At 40.3% G+C, this 21,937-nt stretch overlaps 1 protein-coding gene across 3 annotated transcripts in view; it reads right to left on the reverse strand.

The window, feature by feature from the left end:
* The window catches only part of EDA2R (ectodysplasin A2 receptor), a 45,406-nt gene that overhangs the window by 20,410 nt on the left and 3,059 nt on the right, over positions 1-21,937 (reverse strand). For all 3 annotated transcript variants that reach the window (XM_050777007.1, XM_050777006.1, XM_050777008.1), the window contains exon 2: positions 1,510-1,606. In XM_050777007.1, coding sequence (XP_050632964.1) covers positions 1,510-1,596 — 87 coding nt within the window. In that variant the 5' untranslated portion in view covers positions 1,597-1,606. The remainder of the gene's footprint in view (positions 1-1,509; positions 1,607-21,937) is intronic.

Genomic DNA, 21,937 nt, shown 5'->3' on the forward strand with positions numbered 1-21,937 from the left:
CAAGTTACTACATCTTAATTGATTCTGAGGTGAAATAATTGGCCCACAGCAAAGATGGGACTCATGCCCATGTGTATCTATATTACATATATGTAAGCTTTAATATCTATTTTAATGTCCAGCATGACCTAACCTCTGGCGATCTTTCCTTGGTACTGTGATCCTTTATCAATCATGTGGGTACCCCACTGTGGGACATATACCACGTGTAAAAACTTAAAATTAGTGCTTGTATCCCTTGATATGCCTGTGCCTTATTCTCTTCATTTTTAAAAATACGAAGGTAGGAATAAAGTGGGCTAGATAATTACTATGTTGTTTTCCAGCCACAGGTTCCTGTAACTGCCCAACCCAAAACCCTCCAAAGAGCTCCTAGTGCACTTAGAGAAAAAGGAAAATTTCTCAAAGACCTCAAGCCGCTATCTGGTCTGGTCCATACTTTTCTCTCTGATCTCTTTGTATACCACCCTCCCTCTCATTCACCATACACTCATTGCACTAACCTTTCTCCTTTTCCTTCAAAATGCCTAGTTCATTTTCACCTTGGGACTCTGCACTAGTATCCTCTCCCCAGAAGGTGTCTCCTTAAGGAGACCTTTCCTTGTTTCATAATCTGAAGTAGCCACCCAGTCACCCTAATTTTATTATTCTTACATCTTCACATCTAGATTCTTCATTTATCTTTGTATGTGTCTCAATTATTATTTTTTCACTAATAATAGAAGGTAAGGTCCGTGATGGCAATTAATTTTGTCTGTTTTGCTATATCCACGGTGTCTACAACCATGCCTGCCACTTTGTAAGTGTTCAGTAAGCAACTGCTGAATGAACAAAAATTGCATAAAATAGGGTGTGAGTATGCAGAAACCATCTGATAGCTGCTTGCTTCTGGCCTCTGTAGCCCCAGCTGCAGCCAAAATTTAATACCACCCCCAGGTTCAGGGACCAACAAGGGACCTGAGGAAAGAACAGTTAAGCAGATCCAGACTTGAAAACAAGTAAGTTACATAAAGTCTCTGCCTTGCTGGTCATTTTGTTCTGATCTTTACCTTTAATTGGGATTTTAGACCCTCCCTGGTTCCCTATCCCTAAATTCTCCATTGCACAGCTTCCTCAGTAGTGCAGACCCTCTAGAACAGAGGCCTTCTTGATTCTTCTCTCTTTCTCATTTCTAAGACCTGATATCTGGCTCTTGAACACCATGTGGTTGTGCCTTGCTTTAGTTGACAGATTTCCTTAATGCTGAACAGTCCTCATGGGTCTCTGCATTACACATCTCTTCTTGAAATACTCTGTTATCTCATGGAAACTTCCCTTGACCCTGATCCTGCTAGGCTGACTTCGTGCTGGAATCATGACTGCTATTGCATACTCTGTGGATCCCAGGTTTTACCTGCTAAACTGGATTAGTTATAAGTAAGGCTGACTCCCCTAATCTTGGTCTCTTTCAGTTGCCGGGCTGGTTCCTAAGATGCAACAAAAATAAGTGTACTGAATAGGAGAACTTACCTTGGATAGCTCCTGTCCAGGACCACACCGTTGGCAGGTGACACACCGTCCCCATTGGTCCCAGTACTCATTTTCTTGGCAATCCATGGTGGGAAGGCTGTGGGTACAGAACACAAGAACTAGAAAGCTAGTGGGAAGGGACTATAATTAGTGATTTCCATGTCACTTGGCTTCTGGGTCCACTTAATCTAGTATCTAGATCTGAGATAGTAGGGCCGAGGAAGCCAACACAAAGGAGTTAATGCTTATATAGCTCTGACCATGTGACATGAGCTCTAGTAAATGCTTTGCATGTAGTAACTCATTCAATTCTCAAGACAATCATATTAAGAATTATTGTTAGCTACATTTTACAGATGAAGAAACTGAGGCAAAGAGATCCAGCAATTTGCTCAAATTCACAGTCAGTGGCTATACCAGAAGCTGAATTTGTAAAGAGAATAATAAGACAAGGAGTTGGCTTCTGCCCAGGGGGTAAAGAATAATCACAATCCATCATGTGCAAACAGATCATAACAATTTAGAAAGTACTTTCACATCCATTATTATTTGATCTACACAACATCCATGTGAGGTAAGCAGTATAGGGATTATCATCTTTATTTTATAATTGAGAAAGCTGAAACATGGTTTCTCTTTGCCAACAGTGGCCTCAGTCCCTCTGAGGACCAATAGCTGCCGTAGCTTCTGTCTTAGGCAGAATGGGAGGGGAGAATGGCCCAGCATGTAGACATATTTTGGTGCACAAAGGTGCACAGAAAGGGAAACATTACTCAGATAATAGTTCTTGGAATACAGATGTATATAGCAGTAGAGCTGGCCTTGGACTGAGAATTAGGATATATAGATTCTAATCCTGGCTATAGGACAGCAAATAATCCTGTTGCTCAGGAGGAAGGGGTTTCCTAGTACATGGAACTTTCAGTACTAAAACTGGAATAGTTCTGGGCAAAGTGGGATGGCTGTTCACCACACCTGGCTCTTACCCTTTCAATCTACAATCTGGGATGGATCACTTTATGTGGGGTTGGTGGGGGGGGGGGGGGGGGGGGGGGGGGGGGGTTGTAGTGGGGGGGGGGGGGGGGGGGGGGGGGGGGGGGGGGGGGGGGTAGGGGGGGGGGGGGGGGGGGGGGGTGGGGGTGGTGAGGGTGGGGGGGGGGGGGGGGGGGTGGGGGGGGGGGGTGGGGGGGGGGAGGGGGGGGGGGGGGTGGGGGGGGGGGGGGGGGGGGGGGGGGGGTGTGGGGGGGGGGGGTGGGTGGGGGGGGGGGGGTGGGGGGGGGGGGGGGGGTGTGGTTGGGTGGGGTGGGGGCTTTTCTGGCCTCAGTTACTTAATCTAAGCAAAAAGGATAGTATGTTCTTCACCTACCATATATAGCTCTTGGGAGGGTTAAAGGAGCTAAGGTCCATCAAGCCATTCTAAAGAGCTATACAAAATAAGACAGAGTTAAGTATGCAGAAAGGTTATCTTTTACAAAGAGGAATTTTAATGAAGGGGCTCAAGTAATTCATACAAGGGACGTATCCTACTCAAAGAGAAATGTAGCATGAAGTTCTTTTACTTACTCATGACTTCATACTAGGGTGAATTTCAAGTGGTTTCCAAAGGTGCCAAAGTCCTAAATGTATACTCTTAGTCAGAAGAGAGGAGAGTGTACATGTGTACCTTGAGAGACCACCACTCCTCCACTCAAAGGTCCCCCAAAAGCGATAGGTTAAGTAATTCTAGCTGGCATTCCATAAGTGCACCTTTTTTCCATCATCAACTTGGCCATTCTTTCCCATTCCTTCATTCCAAAGAAAGTGGGCTACAAGATCCATATTTGCATAAGATAAACATACTGTCTTCTGTGCTGATTTGATCGCTGGCCCATGGTGGTGTCCTCAGTAGGCATGCTTCCCTCCCCTTGCTATGCACTCTTCTCATTGAGAACAAAAAACATCTGTATTCTCATAGCCTTCATGACCAGGAAGTTAAGCACCACAGTAACAGGGCCAGGATACTGCTCTGGACAACTTTCTCATGTCCCTTTTTGCCCACAAAACAAAAAAACATTGGTAAGACCCAAGAAGTAGCCCTCCTCTTGAGCTAGGTTCCCAGCATAGGCATTTAAAATATCCAGCTGCTGCTGGCATTTGAGGGTCTGAGACATCCTATTTCATTTGGTTTCTAGAGCTCCACCCACCTAATAAACATCATGTGTCCTAAACTCTGACATGTCTCTCTAACCATGGCTTTGAAACCTCTGTGTAGGCAAGGCAGGCTCGGTGCCAAAACCCCATATCAAGACTTAGAAAATGAACAGATGGCCTTTCCCTCCTGTCTTTCTCTCTTTCTTTCTTTCTTTTTCTTTCTTCTTTCTTTCTTTCTTTCTTTCTTTCTTTCTTTCTTTCTTTCTTTCTTTCTTTCTTCTTTCCTTCCTTCCTTCCTTCCTTCTTTCTCTCTTTCTTTCTCCTTCCTTCCTTCTTTCTTTCTTTATTCTTTCATTCTTTCTTTTCCTTCCTTCCTTTCTTTCTTCTTTCTTTCTTTCTTTTTTTTGATGGAGTTTCGCTCTTGTCACAGTGCAATGGTACAGTCTTGGCTCACTGCAACCTCTGCCTCCTGGGTTCAAGTGATTTTCCTGCCTTAGCCTCCCCAGTAGCTGGGATTACAGGTGCATGACACCATGCCCAGCAAATTTTTGTATTTTTAGAGACAGGGTTTCATCATGTTGGTCAGGCTGGTCTTGAACTCCTGACCTCAGGTGATCCGCCCACCTTGGCCTCCCAAAGTGCTGGAATTAAAGGAGTGAGCCACTGTGCCTAGCTTTCCCTCTGTTTTTCTCATACTGTTTATTCAAAGCGTACAAATTAAATTATCTTTCATTAGAAACTTAACAAATTGACTTTGTTAAAGACAACAAAATCATAGATTCTGGACTCTTTTGAAGAGGTCGAGGAGTATGTGTAAAACTACCTAATAAGGGTTAAATGTCATTACCTAGGGACAAAGTCAGACCTTACATGAATTTTTCCCTGTAATCAGCAGTTTCCTGTAGTATATGTAACTGCTTTTAAAACGAAAAAGTAAGAGAGAGTAATTATGTTTTCAGAAAATTAGAGTTACTCTGAGGTATTCCATACTGCAGCTAGACACTCTTCCAAAGTATCACAAAGGATGTGGCTGAATCCTCTAAACTTCTGGCTAAGTTGGCAATATACACGGACCTATACAATTCCCAAAAGTAGAGACCGCTGCATGTCCAGTGCCTAGCCCTGAACCTGGCACAGAGTGTGTACCTCAACAGTGCTTACTAATTGTTAGCTTGTCAACATGCCACATTCCCTGGACTATGGTTAACTATGCATATGAATCTAGCAACATAGATCATTTCTCTTTCAGATAATGACTTTCCAAACAATAGTAGTAATCTCATATCAAGAAAAGAGCAAAGCTCTTAGTTAGGAACATGTCAACTTGGGTTTGAATCTTAATTCTGCATCCTCAAACAAACGGTTTTACCTTTGTCAGCATCAGTTTCTTCATCTGCAAAATGGAAGTTTAAATAATATACTACACAGTAATTTATAAAATTAAATGCAATAACACATGTTAAAGGACCAAGTATAGGGCTTGATACATATGAGACATTTGGTAATTAGCAGGTTCCCTTTCTTCTTTCCTCTTCAGAAGAGTGAGGTTTATAGTAAAAGGAGTGCACATTTGTCATTCTTGGGATGTGTGGGGAAGAAAAGGGAAAGGCACCCACGCTTCTTCATTGACCTTTCCAGCTGGAGCATGAAGGCCATGTTTAAGATGGGTGCCACTATAGCAGTTTCCTCCTTATTAATCGCAACCACCAGTTACCTGATGCTTAAGGAAAAGATTCTTTATGATACCCTCAGTACCTAAGCCATCTTGGCTAAAATAAACATTGTTCTAAGTGTTTGCTGGATTTTTTTCATCAACGCATTTCTGTATAGGATTAACTTGGTCGACAAACATTTGGAAACTTTTCTGAGACAATTGCCTTTGAAATGGAAGTGCAAAAGAAATAAAATCAGATTTGCAAATAAGTGAGGATGTTATTATGGACTTTATGAAATAGCACATCATGTTCCACAGAACAGTCCCTCTCACCTCCACAACCTAAGGTTGTGGCTGCTCAAGAAAATTTTTTTCACTCCAACTCTGACATGGGGTTGTATTCTCTTTACATTACTGAGGGTTGGGGAGAGGAAGGGAAGTGGCAGATGCCTCTTGTCTCAATCCCATGGAGTATAACACATGATGGAGTTCTGATTCTGCTAAAGTCCATCACCCACTAAGTTGTACTGTTTGTCAGCTACACCCTGAAATACTTTCTCCAACTTCCCAACTTTCCCAGAGAATATCTGATCTGTGTAACTCAGAAGTTACACAGATGAGGTAATGTGGAAGTGCTCTAAAAATTCATGTGGGTAACATGCCGAGATTTTTTGTCTGTCTGTTTCTGATTGCAGTACAACATATACATAGTAAGAAGCACAAAGATTAAGTAAACTAATAAATTTTTACATATGTACATGCCCATGTAAACACCACCCAGATAAATACACAGAACCTTTCTATTACCCCAGCAGGCTCCCTCATGCCCCTTCCTAGTCAATATCGCCTCCTCCCCAGGTAATTACAGCACTGGCTTCTATCATTACAATTAGTTATACCTGTCCTTGAAATTCACATAAATTTGAATCATACAAGATGTGCTCTTCTGTTTCTGGTTTCTCTTGCTAAATATAATGTCTGTGATAGTTATCCATTATGTTTTGTGTAGAACATTTGTTAATTACTATTGTGTAGTATCCTATTGTATGGATATACCACAATTTATATATATTTTTTGCAAATATTGGGCTGCTTTTAATTTGATCATTATAAATTGAGTTGCTATACTATGGCTGATGGATTTTTTAAAGAATGCCAAGAAAATTCATTGAGAAAAAAAGTCTTTGCACAAAAGGGTGTTGGGGAAACTGGATATCCACATGCAAAAGAATCAAACTGGACCCCAACCTCACATCATATACAAAACTAAGTCACAATAGACTAAATCCCCAAATGTAAGAGTTAAAACTATAAAACTCTTATAAAAGTTTTCTTATAAGAAAATATAATAATTCTGTAATTAATATTTTCCTTATAAGAAAATATAGGTATAAATTTTTGTGACACTGGCAGTGGTTTCTTAGATATAGCAACGAAAGCACAAACAACAAAAGAGAAAAACAGAACAATGACATGTCAACAAAATTTAAAAGTTAAAAATGTTTGTGCTTCAAAGGACACCATCAAGAAAGTGAAAAGACAATCCACATAATGGGAGAAAAAAATTTTCATATCACATATCTGATAAGAGACTTGTATCTAGAATATACAAAAAGCTCCTGCAAATGAAATATAAAAAAGACAGATAATTTAAAAATGAGTAGAGAATTTGAATAGATATCACTCTAAGACTTACAAATGGCCCATAAATACATGAAACGATGGTCAGTGTTATTAGCAAAATAGGGAATGCAAATGAAAACCACAATAAGATAGCACTTTATATCCACTACCAAAAACAAAAACAAAATAGCCTGCCAGGCATGGTGGCTCACTCCTGTAATCCCAGCACTTTGGGAGGCCGACGCAGGTGGATCACCTGAGGTCAGGAGTTCAAGACCAGCCTGGCCAACATGGTGAAACCCCGTCTCTACTAAAAATACAAAAATTAGCCAGGCATGGTGGCAGGCACCTGTAATCCCAGCTCCTTGGGAGGCTGAGGCAAGAGAATCACTTGAACCCGCGAGGCAGAGGTTGCAACGAGCCGAGATCGTGCCATTGCACTCCAGCCTGGGGGACAACGATGTGGAGAAGCTGAAACCCTTGTGTATTGCTGGCAAGAATACAAAATGATGCAGCCCCTTTGGAAAATAATTTTGTAGTTCCTCAAAATGTTAAACATCATGTTACAACATGATCCAGCAATTTCACTCCTAGGTGTAGATACCCAAAAGAATTGAAAATATATGTCCATACAAAAACCTGTAAACAAATGTTCCTAGCACATTATTTATAATAGCCAAAAAGTGGGGAAAATCCACATGTTCATCAGCTGACAAATGGTAAACAAAATGTGATCTATCCTACAATGAAAATTATTCAGTCAGAGAAAAGAATGATGTGCTTAACATATGCAGTAATATGAATGAACCTATGAAATGTCCAGAATAGGCAATCAATCATAAACTAGCTTTAGTGGTTATCAGGGCCAGGGGAGAAAGGGAAATGGGAAGTGACTACTTAATAGGTATAAGTTTCTTTCCAGGGTGGTGAAAACGCCCTGGAATTAGATAGTGGTGATGGTCATGTGACTTTGTGAGTATGCTAAAACCAGTGAATTATACACTTTAAAAGGGTAAATCTTATAGTATGTGAATTATATCTCATTTTAAAAGATGGTTCTTTAGCTTCATTTAATACTTTGAATTTATTATTCCAATAGGATACTGTTTAAGTTAGCCCCCACAAAAAATGTTAAAGCTGCTATGAATATTTTTATATAGGCCCCCAAATATAATTTGATTCACCCAATTTCTCACCCAAACTTATCCAAGTATGTATTGTATATACACTGATTGTGTTTACAAGGGGCAACAAGTGGCAATGTGACTAGAGTTATCTCCTTATTTTGCCTGTCTGTCATGTGGCTGCTCTTCACACCCATCCCCCGTCCTGATTCCTCAAAAAATAATGTAGAAGATTAAGAATGCAAGCAGACAGGGAAGAGGAGAAACAATACAGCTGACATCAATACTAATCCCCAAATTAGTTCATCATGCACTGAATAATTGATGTCGGCCAAGTTTCTGCTGGATGTGAGGTACCCAGGCTGCTGGGGGTGCAGCTGCTTCTTGCTGCAGCTTGTGGCTGTTGCTCTTCTCAACTTGCACACATGCCTGTAGGGTGAAACATGCTCTTTCTATATAGTATGGGTAGGCAGTACAGAAGGACAAGTCTAAATTAAGGACTCAGCACTTCAGGATAGTTGCTTTGCCTGGACAGTGCAGGAGGTGTGAGATTAAAAAGGGTGAAGAAGACAGCAGATGGTCTCCTTGCCTTGCCCATTCCTCTCCTGTGAGCCCATCCATCCACCCATATGCACAAGACAAAATCAATGCAGTTGCTCAACCTAGCCTTGAGAGCACTGCTTGCTGGAAAATCAAGCTTCTAAAATGTACAGTGTCATCATTTCCAGATGTCTGGCTTGTAATTCAAATGTTGCTTTACCTTTTGGTGTTGGCACTCAGCCTTTCCCTTTTCTGATCTGACCCAAGGTCACTTCTATCCAAAGTTTATATTGTCTATAACCTCCTTCCAAACTATCAAACATCATATCTTCCTTCTGCTCCACTATTTGTAAAGTTTGCGTTTCCTGTATTATCTCGGCATAGTGGATGGTCCTAGTCCCAGCTCTGCCACCAGGAGAATATTCCTTCCAAATGCTGGAGTCAAGTTCCCCATTCATACCACGAGGGAGTTGGTTTGGCTAATCTCTTGTCAGTCTTGGTTGCACCTTAGGAGTACCAAAAAACAGTGACACCTGGGTCCCTCCCCCAAGATTCTGTTGTAGTTGGTCAAAAATGTGGCATGAGCACGTGACATTTTACAGTTCACCAAGTGATTCTCATGGGCAGTCAATGTTGAAAATCACAGTTTTAAGGGCTCTTTTAGCTCTGACCTTGTCTGTTTTGCCTGAAAATAAAGTGCAGTCAGAAAAAAAGGTTTTTCTGTGTCTCTCTCCCATATTGAGAGAGAATCTGTGCAGGGAGAAACCTGGGGCCTACCCATTTTTTTCTAGGGAGAATAGAAAATAAAGATAAAGGGGATAAAACATGTTAGATCATGTCATTTCCAGCCTCAAAAGCCATTGATGGCTCCGCTTTCATTCATAATAACACACAAGTCCTACACAGTTTTGGATGTAACTTCAAAAATGAATGGGTATGTAAAAACATAAAATATACACAGTGATGTATGGCATATAAAATTAAGTTCTTATAATGGCCAATGGAGACCTTAGATGATATGCCTACCTCAACTTCCCCCATTATTTCTTGACCTTATGTTCTACTACTCTTTTCCTTATTATCTTCACTCGAGCCATGCTGGCCTCCTTGTTGATCTTCAAACTAACCAGAATTGCCTTCACCTTAAGGCCTTCACATCTGCTGTTCACTCAAGCGGGAATGTTTTTCCCCAGATATCTGCATGGCTACCTCCCTCATCTTCTTCAATTCTTTGTTCATATACAGTCTTCTCAGTCAGGCTTCTCTGAGCACTCTTTCAAATTTTCACCTTCTTTCCAGAATTCCTATCCCCATTTCCCATTTTATTCTTTTCCATAGCACATATGACTTTCTGACATATCATACATCTTATGTACTTTATTGCTTGTTTCTTCCCCAGTTAGAATGTAAATGCTGTGAGACCATGGTACCTATTTTGTTGGCTACTTCATCATCAGTGCTTACAATAGTGCCTGGCACACAGTAGGCATTAAACAAATATTAGTTGAATGAGAAAATGTTGAGAATCTACAGAATACTGGGTGGATCACATGAGGTCAGGAGTTCAAGACCAGCCTGGCCAATATGGTGAAACCACGACTCTACTAAAAATACAAAAATGAGCCAGGTGTGGTTGCACACACCTGTAATTCCAGCTTGGGAGGCTGAAGCACAAGAATTGCTTGAACCCGGGAGGTTGAGGTTGCCGTAAACCAAGATTGTGCCACTGCACTCCAGCCTGGGTAACAAAGCAAGACTCCGTCTCAAATAAATAAATGAATAAATATATTAAAGAAGAAGATCACATGTTGAGGAAGGAACAGACAGATCTGAGATCTTTCTCAAGATCTCGGTAAAGAAGTAGAGCTGGGGCATCATCATGGCAGATGGGAGGCAGGACTAGATTGAAGTTCCAACTCGGATGGACAGAGCCGTGTCAGGAGATTTTCATCGTGCATTTTAGCTCCAGGACGACTGCAAGAACAAACCAGGGATCTCGAGAGGACCCACAAACACTCTTAAGGAAGTGGACTGCTCCTGCAGGACTCAGGAGACACTCCAAAACTGTGAGTACTCCAACAGCAGAAGTGGGAAAGGGAGATCCTCCATTCCTTAACACACACCTACACTGAGGAAACTGAAGGTCTAATTTGTAGAAGAAGTTTCTGACTTTACCTGGAGCTCAGTCAATTTAGAGAGCCAAGCAAAATACAGGGGTAGAGGAAGCAGCGAGAAAAGCCCCAGGAGTTTGCTGGGTCCCCAAGCAGGACTGTAACCACAGGGAACCTTCGCAAGGGTGGCCAGAGGCACAGGGGAAAATGCCACAGGGGAAAATGCCACAGGGAAAAGGAAGTCTCCAGCTGAACTTTGTAACAATTTGAACCAGGAGAGAAGCATCCTGGCCAGAACTTTGGGTAGGGCATGAATCTGGTGTGAAGACTCTACAGGAGGGGGAAGAACCAAAGCCTTTTTCTTTCACAGCTGAGAGGTGGGTAACCTGGGGCAGGTTCTCAAGCCCTACTCACCCATTGCCTGGAAACAAACTTGGGACTGTTAAGGGGGCACAGTGGGAGTGAGACTGGCCCTTTGGATTGCATGGGAGCTGGGTGAGTCCTGTGACTGCTGGCTTTGATCCACTTTCCTAACCACCTGCATGACTCGGCAGAAGCAGCCATAATCCTCCTAGGTACACAACTCCATGGATCTAGGAACTTCACCCCCACAACAAGACCTGTCCAAGGAGAGTCTGAGCTCAGACATCCTTAGCCCTACCCCCACCTCATGGGCCTTCCCTACCCACCATGGTAGCTGAAGACAAAGGGCATAAACTCTGTACCACTGATTCCTCTCCATACTACCAAAGCTGATGCTCTCTGAAAAGCACCACCTCCTGGCAGGAGGCCAACCACCACAAAAATGGAATATTAAACCACCAAAGCTAAGAACTGTCACAGAGACCATTTCATCTCCTAACACCTCCGCCAGAACAGGTGCTGGTATCTACAGCTGATAGACCCATAGATTGTTCACATCACAGGGCTCTGTGCAGACAACCCCCAGTACCAGCCCACAGCCAGATAGACTTGCTGGGTGACTAGACTCAGAAGAGATATAGCAGTCACTGCTGTTTGGCTCACAGGAAGCCATGGACAAAGGTAAAGGGGGAGAGTATTACATCAAGGGAACACCCCATGGGACAAAAGAATCTGAACAACAGCCTTCAGCCCTAGACCTTCCCACTGACAGAGCCTATGCAAATGAGAAGGAACCAAAAAACCAACTCTGGTAATATGAAAAAACAAGGCTCTTTAACACCCCCCAAAAAATCACACTAGCTCACCAGCAATGGATCCAAACCAAGATGAAATCTCTGACTTACCTGAAAAAGAATTCAGGAGGTTAGTTATTAAGCAAATCAGGGAGGCAACAGAGAAAGGTGAAGCCCAATGCAAGGAAATCTAAAAAATGATACAAGAAGTGAAGGGAGAAATATTCAAGGAAATAGATAGCATAAAGAAAAAACAATAAAAACTTCAGGAAACAATTGACAAACTTTTAGAAATGCAAAATGCTCTGGAAAGTCTCAGCAATAGAATTGAACAAGTAGTAGAAAGAAATTCACGGCTCAAAGACAAGGTCTTCGAATTAACCCAGTCCAACAAAGACAAAGGAAAAGCAGAATAAGAAAATATGAACAAAGACTCCAAAAGTCTGGGACTATGTTAAATGACCAAACTTAAGAATAATCAGTGTTCCTGAGGAAGAAGAGAAATCTAAAAGTTTGGAAAACATATTTGTGGCAATAACAGAGAAAAACTTCCCCAGCCTTGGTAGAGATCTAGACATCCAAATACAAGAAGCACAAAGAACACCTGGGAAATTCATCTCAAAAAGATCATTGCCTAGGCACATTGTCATCAGGTTATCTAAAGTTAAGACAAAGGAAAGAATCTTAAGACCTGTGAGATGGGAAAGGAAAGGAAGAGGAGGGAAGGGAAGGGAAGGGGAGGGGAGGACAGGGGAGAGGAGAGAAGAGGAGAGGGGAGAGGAGGGAAAGGGTAAAAGCACCAGGTAACCCACAAAGTAAAATCTATCAGATTAACAGCAAATTTCTCAGCACAAACCCTATAAGCTGGAAGGAATTTGGGTCCTATATTCAGCCTCCTAAAAATATACAACTATCCAACTATCAGCCAGGAATGTTGTATCCACTGAAAGTAAGCATCATATATGAAGGAAAGATACAGTCTTCTTCAGACAAACAAATGCTGAGAGAATTCACCACTACCAAACCACCACTACAAGAACTGCTAAAAGGAGCTCTAAATCTTGAAACAAATCCTGGAAACACATAAAAACAGAAACTCTTTAAAGCATAAATCACACAGGTCCTATAAAACAAAAATAAAATTCAAAAATAACAAAAAAGCAAGATACACAGGCAACAAATAGCACAATGGATGCAATGGCACCTCACATCTCAATACTAACATTCAATGTAAATGGCCTAAATGCTCCACTTAAGAAATACAGGACTGCAGAAAGGATAAAAACTCACCAACCAATTATCTGCTGCCTTCAGGAGACTCACCTAACACATAAGGACTCACATAACCTTAAAGAAAAGGGATGGAAAAAGGCATTTCATGCAAATGGACACCAAAAGTGAGCAGAGGTAGCTATTCTTATATCAGACAAAACAAACCTTAAAGCAGCAGCACTTAAAAGAGACAAAGAGGGACATTATATAATCATACAAGTCCTTGTCCAACAGAAAAATATCACAATCCTAAACATATACGCAAATAATACCAGAGCTTCCAAATTTATGAAACAATTACTAACAGACCTAAGAAGTGAGATACACAGCAACACAATGATAGTGGCGGACTTCAATACTCTACTGACAGCACTAGACAGGTCATCAACAGAGAAAGTCAACAAAGAAACAATAGACTTAAACTATACCTTGGAATAAATGGAATTAACAGATATATATAGAATATTTCATTCAACAACCACAGAATACACATTCTATTCAACAGCACGTGGAACTTTCTCCAAGATAGGCCATATGATAGGCCTTAAAACGAGCCTCCATAAATTTAAGAAAACTGAAATTATATCAAGCACTCTGTCAGACCAAAGTGGAATAAAACTGGAAATCAACTCCAAAGGGAACCTTCAAAACCATGCAAATACATGGAAATTATATAACCTGCTCCTGAATGATCATTGAGTCAAATACAAAATCAAGATGGAAATTAAAAATATTCTTAGAACTGAATGACAATAACAACACAACTTATCAAAAGGATACAGCAAAGTTGGTGCTAAGAGGAAAGTTCATAGCCCTAAACACCTACATGGAAATGAATGAAAGAGCACTAACTGATATTCTAAGGTCATGCCTCAAGGAACTAGAGAAACAAGAACAAACCAAACCCAAACCCAGCAAAAGAAAGGAAATAACCAAGATCAGAGCAGAACTAAATGAAATTGAAACAACAACAACAAAAACACATGAAAGATAAATACAACAAAAAGCTGGTTTTTTGAAAGACAAATAAAATTGATAGACCATTAGCAAGATTAACCAAGAAAAGAAGGGAGAAAATCCAAACAACCTCATTAAGAAACAAAAGGGGAGATATTAGGACTGACACCACTGAAATACAAAAGATCATTCCAGGCTACTGTGAACATCATTACACACATAAAGTAGAAAACCTAGAAGAGATGGATAAATTCCCAGAAAAATACAACCCCCCTAGCTTAAATCAGGAAGAATTATATATCCTGAACAGACAAATAACAGGCTAAGATATTGAAATGGTAATTAAAACATTACCAACAACAACAAAAAAAAGTACGGGATCAGATGGATTCACAACAGATTTCTAGAAGACATTCAAAGAACAATTGGTACCAATCCTTTTGACACTATTCCACAAGATAGAGAAAGAGGGAAGCCACCCTAATTCATTGTATGAATCACCCTATTACCTAAACCAGGAAAGGACATAACCAAAACAGAAAACTACAGACTGATATCCCTTGATGAACATAGATGCTAAAATCCTAACACAATACTAGCTAACTGAATTCAACAACATATCAAAAAGATAATCCATCATGATCAAGTGGGTTTCATACCAGGGATGCAGGGATGGTATAACATACACAAGGCAATAAATGTGATATACCCCATAAACAGAATTTGAAACAAAAGAAATCACATGATCATCTCATTACATGAAGAAAAAGCATTCAACAAAGTCCAGCATCCCTTTATGATTAAAACTCTCAACAAAATCGGCATACAAGGGACATACCTCAATGTAATAAAAGCCATCTATGACAAACCCACAGCCAACATAATATCGAATGGGGAAAAGTTGAAAGCAGAGGACTGGAAAAAGACAAGCATGCCCACTCTCACCACTCCTCTTCAACATAGTACTGGATGTCCTCTCCAGAGCAACCAGACAAGAGAAAGAAATGAAGTGCATCCAAACTGTTAAAGAGGAAGTCAAACTGTCACTATTTGCTGATGATATGATCATTTACGTTGGAAACCCTAAAGACTCCTTCAGAAAGCTCCTAGAGCTGATAAAATAATTCAACAAAGTTTCCAGATACAAGATTAAAGTACAGAATTCAGTAGCTCTCCTATACACCAACAGAGACCAAGTGGAGAATCAAATCAAGAACTCAACCCCTTTTACAAAAGCTGCAAAAAATAAATCAATAAATACTTAGGAATATATCTAACCAAGGAGGTGAAAAACCTCTACAGGGAAAAATGCACAACACTGTTGAAAGAAATAAAAAATGATATAGACAAATGGAAACATCCTATGCTCGTGGATGGGTAGAACCAATATTGTGAAAATGACCACACTGCCAAAAGCAGTCTGTAAATTCAACTCAATTCCCATCAAAATACCACCATCATTCTTCACAGAATTAGGAAAAAAAAAAAAAAAAAAGATTCTAAAATTCACATGGAACCAAAAAAGAGCCCACATAACCAAAACAAGACTGAGCAAAAAGAACAAATCTGGAGGCATCATCACACTACCTGATTTCATACTCTACTATAAGGCAATAGTCACCAAAACAGCATGGTACTGGTATATAAATAGGCAAATATACCAATGGAATGAAATAGAAAACCCAGAAATAACCTCAAATACTTGCAGTCAACTGATCTTTGACAAAGCAAGCAAAAACATAAAGTGGGAAAAGGACACCCTTTCAACAAATGGTGCTGGGGTAATTAGCAAGCCACATGTAGGAGAATTAAACTGGAATGTCATCTCTCACATTATACAAAAATCAACTCGAGACAGATTAAGGACTTAAACCTAAAACCCGAATCTATAAAAATTCTAGAAGATAACATTGAAAAAACCCTTTGAGACATTGGCTTAGGTAATGATTTCATGATTAAGAACCCAAAAGTAAATGGAATAAAAACAAAGATAAATAGCTGGGACTTAATTAAAGTAAAGAGCTTTTGCATGGCAAAATAAACAGTCAGCAGAGTAAACAGACAACCCACAGGGTGGGAGAAAATCTGCATAATATATACATCTGACACAGGACTAATATCCAGAATCTATAATGAACTCAAAAAAATCAGGAAGAAAAAACAAACAATCCCATCAAAACGTGGGCTAAGGACATAAATAGACAATTCTCAAAAAAAGATACACAAATGGTCGACAAACATGAAAAAGTGCTCAACATCACTAATGATTGGGGAAATGCAAATCAAAACCACAATGTAATACCACCTCACTCTTGCAAAAATGGTCATAATCCAAAAATAAAAAAACAGTAGATGCTGGTGTGGATGTGGTGAACAGGCAACACTTCTACACTGCTGGTAGAAATGTAAACTAGTACAGTCACTTTGGAAAACAGTGTGAATATTCCTTAAAGAACTAAAAAGGATCATATGTGTATATATATACACACACACATATATATGTATATATACAGACATATATGTGTATGTATATATACACACATATGTATATGTACAGACACATATGTGCATATGTGTACATATATGTGCTTGTACACATACACAGATGTGTCTGCACATATATGTGCATGTATATATGTATATATGTACATATGTGTGTACATATGCATATATGTGTATATATATGGATGAGATTTGAGACTATTATTCTTAGTGAAGTAACCCATGAATGGAAAACCAAACACTATGTTTCCACTGATATGTGGGAGCTAAGCTATGAGGATGCAAAGGCGTAAGAATGACACGGTGGACTTTGGGGACTTGGAGGGAAGGAAGTGAGGGGGGACGAGGGATAAAATACTACAAATAGGGTGCAGTGTATACTGCTCAGGTGATGGATGCACCAAAATCTCACAAATCACCACTAAAGAAAGTATCCATGTAACCAAATACCACCTGTACCCCAATAACTTATGGAATTTTTTTTAATTAATAGATTAAAAAATACTGAGGCTCAGAGGGAATGTATACACCTATCTTTATTTGGCTAGTAAGAAGCAAGACAGAACTCAAAGGTAATTTAGAAGCTATGAGTCTGGCACACTTTTCAAGGCAGTATTGAACTCTAAAATAGAGAATGGAGGTCCCCCCAGTCTTCACTGAAATTTTTTTCTCAGTGATATTTTAGGATGGGCAGAAAAGCATTTTGTGAATGTTAACCTGAGTGCATTTTAAATAATGATTTGAGAGTGTTACTGCCCAAGCCTGAGGAGATAAGGGCCAGGTCAAAGGTGGTTACAATAGGAACAGAGAGGAATGATGGTGGGAGATACAAACCTTACAAAAGTGAGGACAAACAGAATGACCAGAGTCAGAGAAGATTCTGAGAGTTCCTGCCTGGGAAACCAGAAGAATCCAAGTGCCATGAGAAGCATGAAAGGAGAGCTGCTTGGTAAAAGAAAAGAAAATGCACTGTTTTTCAACTATTTTCTGTATAGAGAAGTTGAAGCGGACAGAGGTCATGCCCAACAAGTATATACAATATGTGAAACATAAGGTTCAATGGTCATGCCCAACAAGCATATACAATATGTAAAACATAAGGTGAAGTTGGAGATGTGTCAAATGCATAAAAACACCAGAATAACAGTTCTTGCTTATAGCAGCACATCAGAATCATATGGAGCACTGAAAAAAATCCTATGCTGCAGATTAATTAAATAAAAACCTCTGGGGTTTGATAACCACTGGCCTAAGTAAATCCTGGCAGAAGTTAAATCATGGGTAAAGAAGAATGGCTGGGCACAGTGGCTCCTGCCAGCAATCCCAGCACTTTGGGAGGTCGAGGCAGGTGGATCACTTGAGGTGAAGGAGTTCAAGACCAGTCTGGCCAACAACGCGAAACACCGTATCTACTAAAAATACAAAAATGAGCCAGGCGTGGTGGTGCACGCCTGTAGTCCCAGTAACTTGCGAGGCTGAGGCAGGAGAATCGCTTGAACCCAGGAGGCAGAGGTTTCAGTGAGCCAAGATCGTGCCACTGTACTCCAGCCTGGGTGACAGAGCCAGACTCAGTCTCAAAAAAAAAAAAAAAAAAAAAGAAGAAGAAGAAGGAGGAGGAGGAGCAGGAGGAGGAGGAGGAGGAGGAGGAGGACAAGAACCAAACATTGAGGTCACTCATACTTGAAGCTGGAAGTGCAGAAATACATGAGAGCAACCAAGAAGGGGAAGCCAGAGAAGAAAAAAAAAAGAACCCTGATAGGGTAATATAGGACAAAGCTTTAGGAAGTAAGGGATGAGCAATGTGTCAGCTATTGATACTGGGAGGTGGAGGAGGCCAGGACTGAGGATGTGTCATTTTGATTTTATTTCATGGGCATGTGATAAAAGTAAATTATCTTTTTATGTTTAAGTATACTAAAATCTGTGCCTGGAATAGACATAATTTAGAGACCACAGGTGGGTACTACAGTTTTTAATGAGCTACTTTCAACATTTCCAAAGTGGCCGAAGAATTTTAACTGTTAGTGATAGCAACATCTGGCCCAGCAATGTCAAGAATGGTATATCAACAGAGGAGAATGAACCTTTGCAAAATTAAAGAAGTCTCATCTATTGTTTGTCTTTTATTCTAGCACACAGAGCAAGAGGTAATGCCCCAGCTGGGGAAGAGAAAGAAAAAAAAAATCCTTACTAAAAGCTGTTGTCACTGTACAGACAGAATTAATGACCAACTGAACTAGGCTGCTTCTACTTGGCCAAAAGTAAATGCTAACCATATGAGTCAATTATTTTGTCTTCAAAACATTTGTGTATATGCACACACACAACAAACAAAGCACAAACCTCAAAAGACAAATACAACTTAGAAGACTGTAAATTAAAAATATAAATATTTGGTTAGTGTTTGGCAATTGCTGAAAAATAATTGTTAAAGGAATTGGGAAAAGAAATTGTGTAGCCAAGAATACAAAGATACCATTATAAAAGAAATAGGATGAAATTAAGAACAGCAAACTCTGGGCTGATTTTGAGGGAAAACGTTCTTCTACTGACTGCTAAAATACTCTTTCCAAGTGGGAACAAAAGCACAGAAACTACCCTGGATTATGTTGAAGGGAAAAATGAGATAATGTATATGAGAGTGCTGTGGAAACTCCAGATTGTGCTATGCATGTGAGGAGTTGCTATGATTGTTGTTACTATCCCACCCAGAGCTGGGGAACAAAGGGTATTGGAGACAAGCCACAAGCCAGACCAGCACTCAGCTAACACCCGAAACCTCTTGCTTTGCTCTGCTGTTACCCTAGCCAAAGTGAGTCACTGGTCATGTACCAATCACCACAAGATTCCATAAAATTATGGTATCATAAAAAAAATTAGTTACTCAACCAGCAGTACTGGAAGGGGAGATAAGTTGACTTCCCAAGAAGGCTTTTGGCTGAGTTGTCCCAGTTGGGAATTGAATTCATGGTATGATTTATTTGCAGGGCTGGGACTGGATAAAACTCAGTCAAGTACTCCAATTTCTGATTTCTGTTAAGTTTGATGGTCTTGTCCCACACTCCCTCCACCCTGTCCCAATTACCAAGCAATCTGGAATAGCTGTATCTGAAGATGTCAATAAGAAGAGTTTATTTTTTTTCCCATGGCAATCAAGTACTCCATCCCATCCTCATAGGCCAGGGAATAAAATATCCTAAAAGAGCAGAGATACAAACCAGTGGGCATTTGCAAGCACAACCCAGGTCCACATCTTTACCAAAGGACTGGAAGAATAGAATGAGAACTATAGAATGAGGCTTGTCTGTAGAAAATGAAATGCTGCTGCCAAAATATTTCTTTACTTTTTTCTTAAATGCCCAAGAAAAGGGAGAAAGGTATAGGACTTTGTGAGGTTGTGGAGGGAAGATGAGACTGATAACAAGAAGCCTATGACCTCATATGTAAATGCACATTCTTTGAGACCATTTTTAGACTCTGACAATCTTAGAGTCAAAGGGAGGTTTAAAATTAATCTTCATCCCAGTGGCCTTTTGCCCAGTAAAGAAATACCATCCAGCTCTACTTGAAGTCCTTTAGTAACAGGCACCTTAGTACTAATAAGACAGCACATTCCATCGTTTTTGTTGTTGTTGTTGTTGTTGTTGTTGTTGTTGTTTTCCTTCTCTTTGGCAACCAGTTAAAACTTCAAACTATCAGATAATTGAAAACATATAGTCATGGGATCCTAAAAGTATTATTCAGGACAACTTAACCCCATTCCCTGATGATCCAAGATGAGGAAACTAATGCTCAGAAAAGGGATAGAATTTTCCCAAAGTCACACAGTGTTCAATGGTAGAGCTAAAAGCAAAATTCAGGTCTGCATATTCAGGGCCCAGTGGCTTCTCTACTTCCCATATATGAAGAAAGGAGTTGGCCCAGCTTTAGGACCAGTTACTCAGTGACTATACTACCAAGACTCCAGCTTCTTTTTCCTACCTCCCACAGCCCAATAATGGCTCATTTTATCCTCAACAGAAACAATTCCAAAGGGTAGGCTGGGTCATGGAGAGGTGAATCGTAGAAGGGAAGAAGTGCTGCCCACTCTTTTTGGCTTATCCACAATGGTGACTAGCAATCTCCTGGAAGTAGGACATCTCACTGTTTGATTCCACCATATATTACATGGAAATTCCTTTCTTTTTGAGAATAGCATGATGTCTTTTGGTGGTGTTTGGAGGATATAATAACTGTTGTCATTCCAAAATAGGGATAATTAATTTATGGTCACTCAGCAACCACTTGATGAGTACCTTCCATGCTAGGCATTCTATTAGAACTTAGTGGCAAGAGAGAAAAACAGAGGTGAATCAACTATATTCTCCAAATTTAGGAGATTGCAGTCTGGTGGGGAACACAGAAAATACAGACAGTAAACTCTAATCCAAGACAGAGTATAGCCATCCTCCTATCTATGTGCACAAAATAATAATAGTCGTATTTTATGTACTGATGGTGAAACTGACCCATATCTTTCCTGTTAAGCTCCCAAGAAAAGAATACATGGGTGGAGCTAGTTTCTAGAAAGAAAGAGGTGAAAAGCAGCTTCTGCTTCAATATGAAGCTTCAGCACTGAGGAATGGCTCCAAAAGATGACTCACTCTCTGCAGGAGGCATTTGAGGGGAGCAGGTTAAGAAGACATCTAAAGAAAAGAATTCTCTCAAAAAGGGAATAACTGGTATAAGTTAATTGGAGGATCCATCTTTCTTTTGACTGATTCTTTAGTGCCAGAGTTTGCATAATTGCCCAGCTATCTATCACCTTAAACCCTAACAGCTGTGGAAAATGAAAAGCCCTACTGAACTTGGAGTAAGAAAAATATGTCTTGCAGTTCTGGCACAGATGCTTACTAACTAAATGATCTCTAGCAAGTTTCATTTTCTTGAGACCTGTTTGGCCACCTGTATAATATATATATAAACAAATCTGCAATTCCCTCAGTTGAGGATAAGGAAGCAGTGGGATGATGGATTTGAAAGTATTTAGCACATAGTGGAAAAAAATGATTTATGTTAAGTTTTTTCTTTTTTTTTTTTTTTGAGATAGAGTCTCACTTTGTTGCCCAGGCTGGAGTGTAGTGGCATGATCATAGCTCACTACAGCTTCAAACTCCTGGGCTCAGGAGATTCTCCTGCCTCAGCCTCCCAAGTAGCTGGGACTACAGGTGCCCAGTGTCCAGTGCCCAGCTAATTAAAAAAAATTTATACAGATAGGGTCTTGCATGTTGCCCAGGCTGGTCTTGAACTCCTGGCCTCAAGCCTTCCTCTCGCTTATGCCTCCTAAAGTGCTGGAATTACAGGAATGAGCCACCCTGC

The sequence above is a fragment of the Macaca thibetana genome, chromosome X (genome assembly GCF_024542745.1).
Source record: "Macaca thibetana thibetana isolate TM-01 chromosome X, ASM2454274v1, whole genome shotgun sequence".
Lineage (NCBI taxonomy): Eukaryota > Metazoa > Chordata > Mammalia > Primates > Cercopithecidae > Macaca > Macaca thibetana.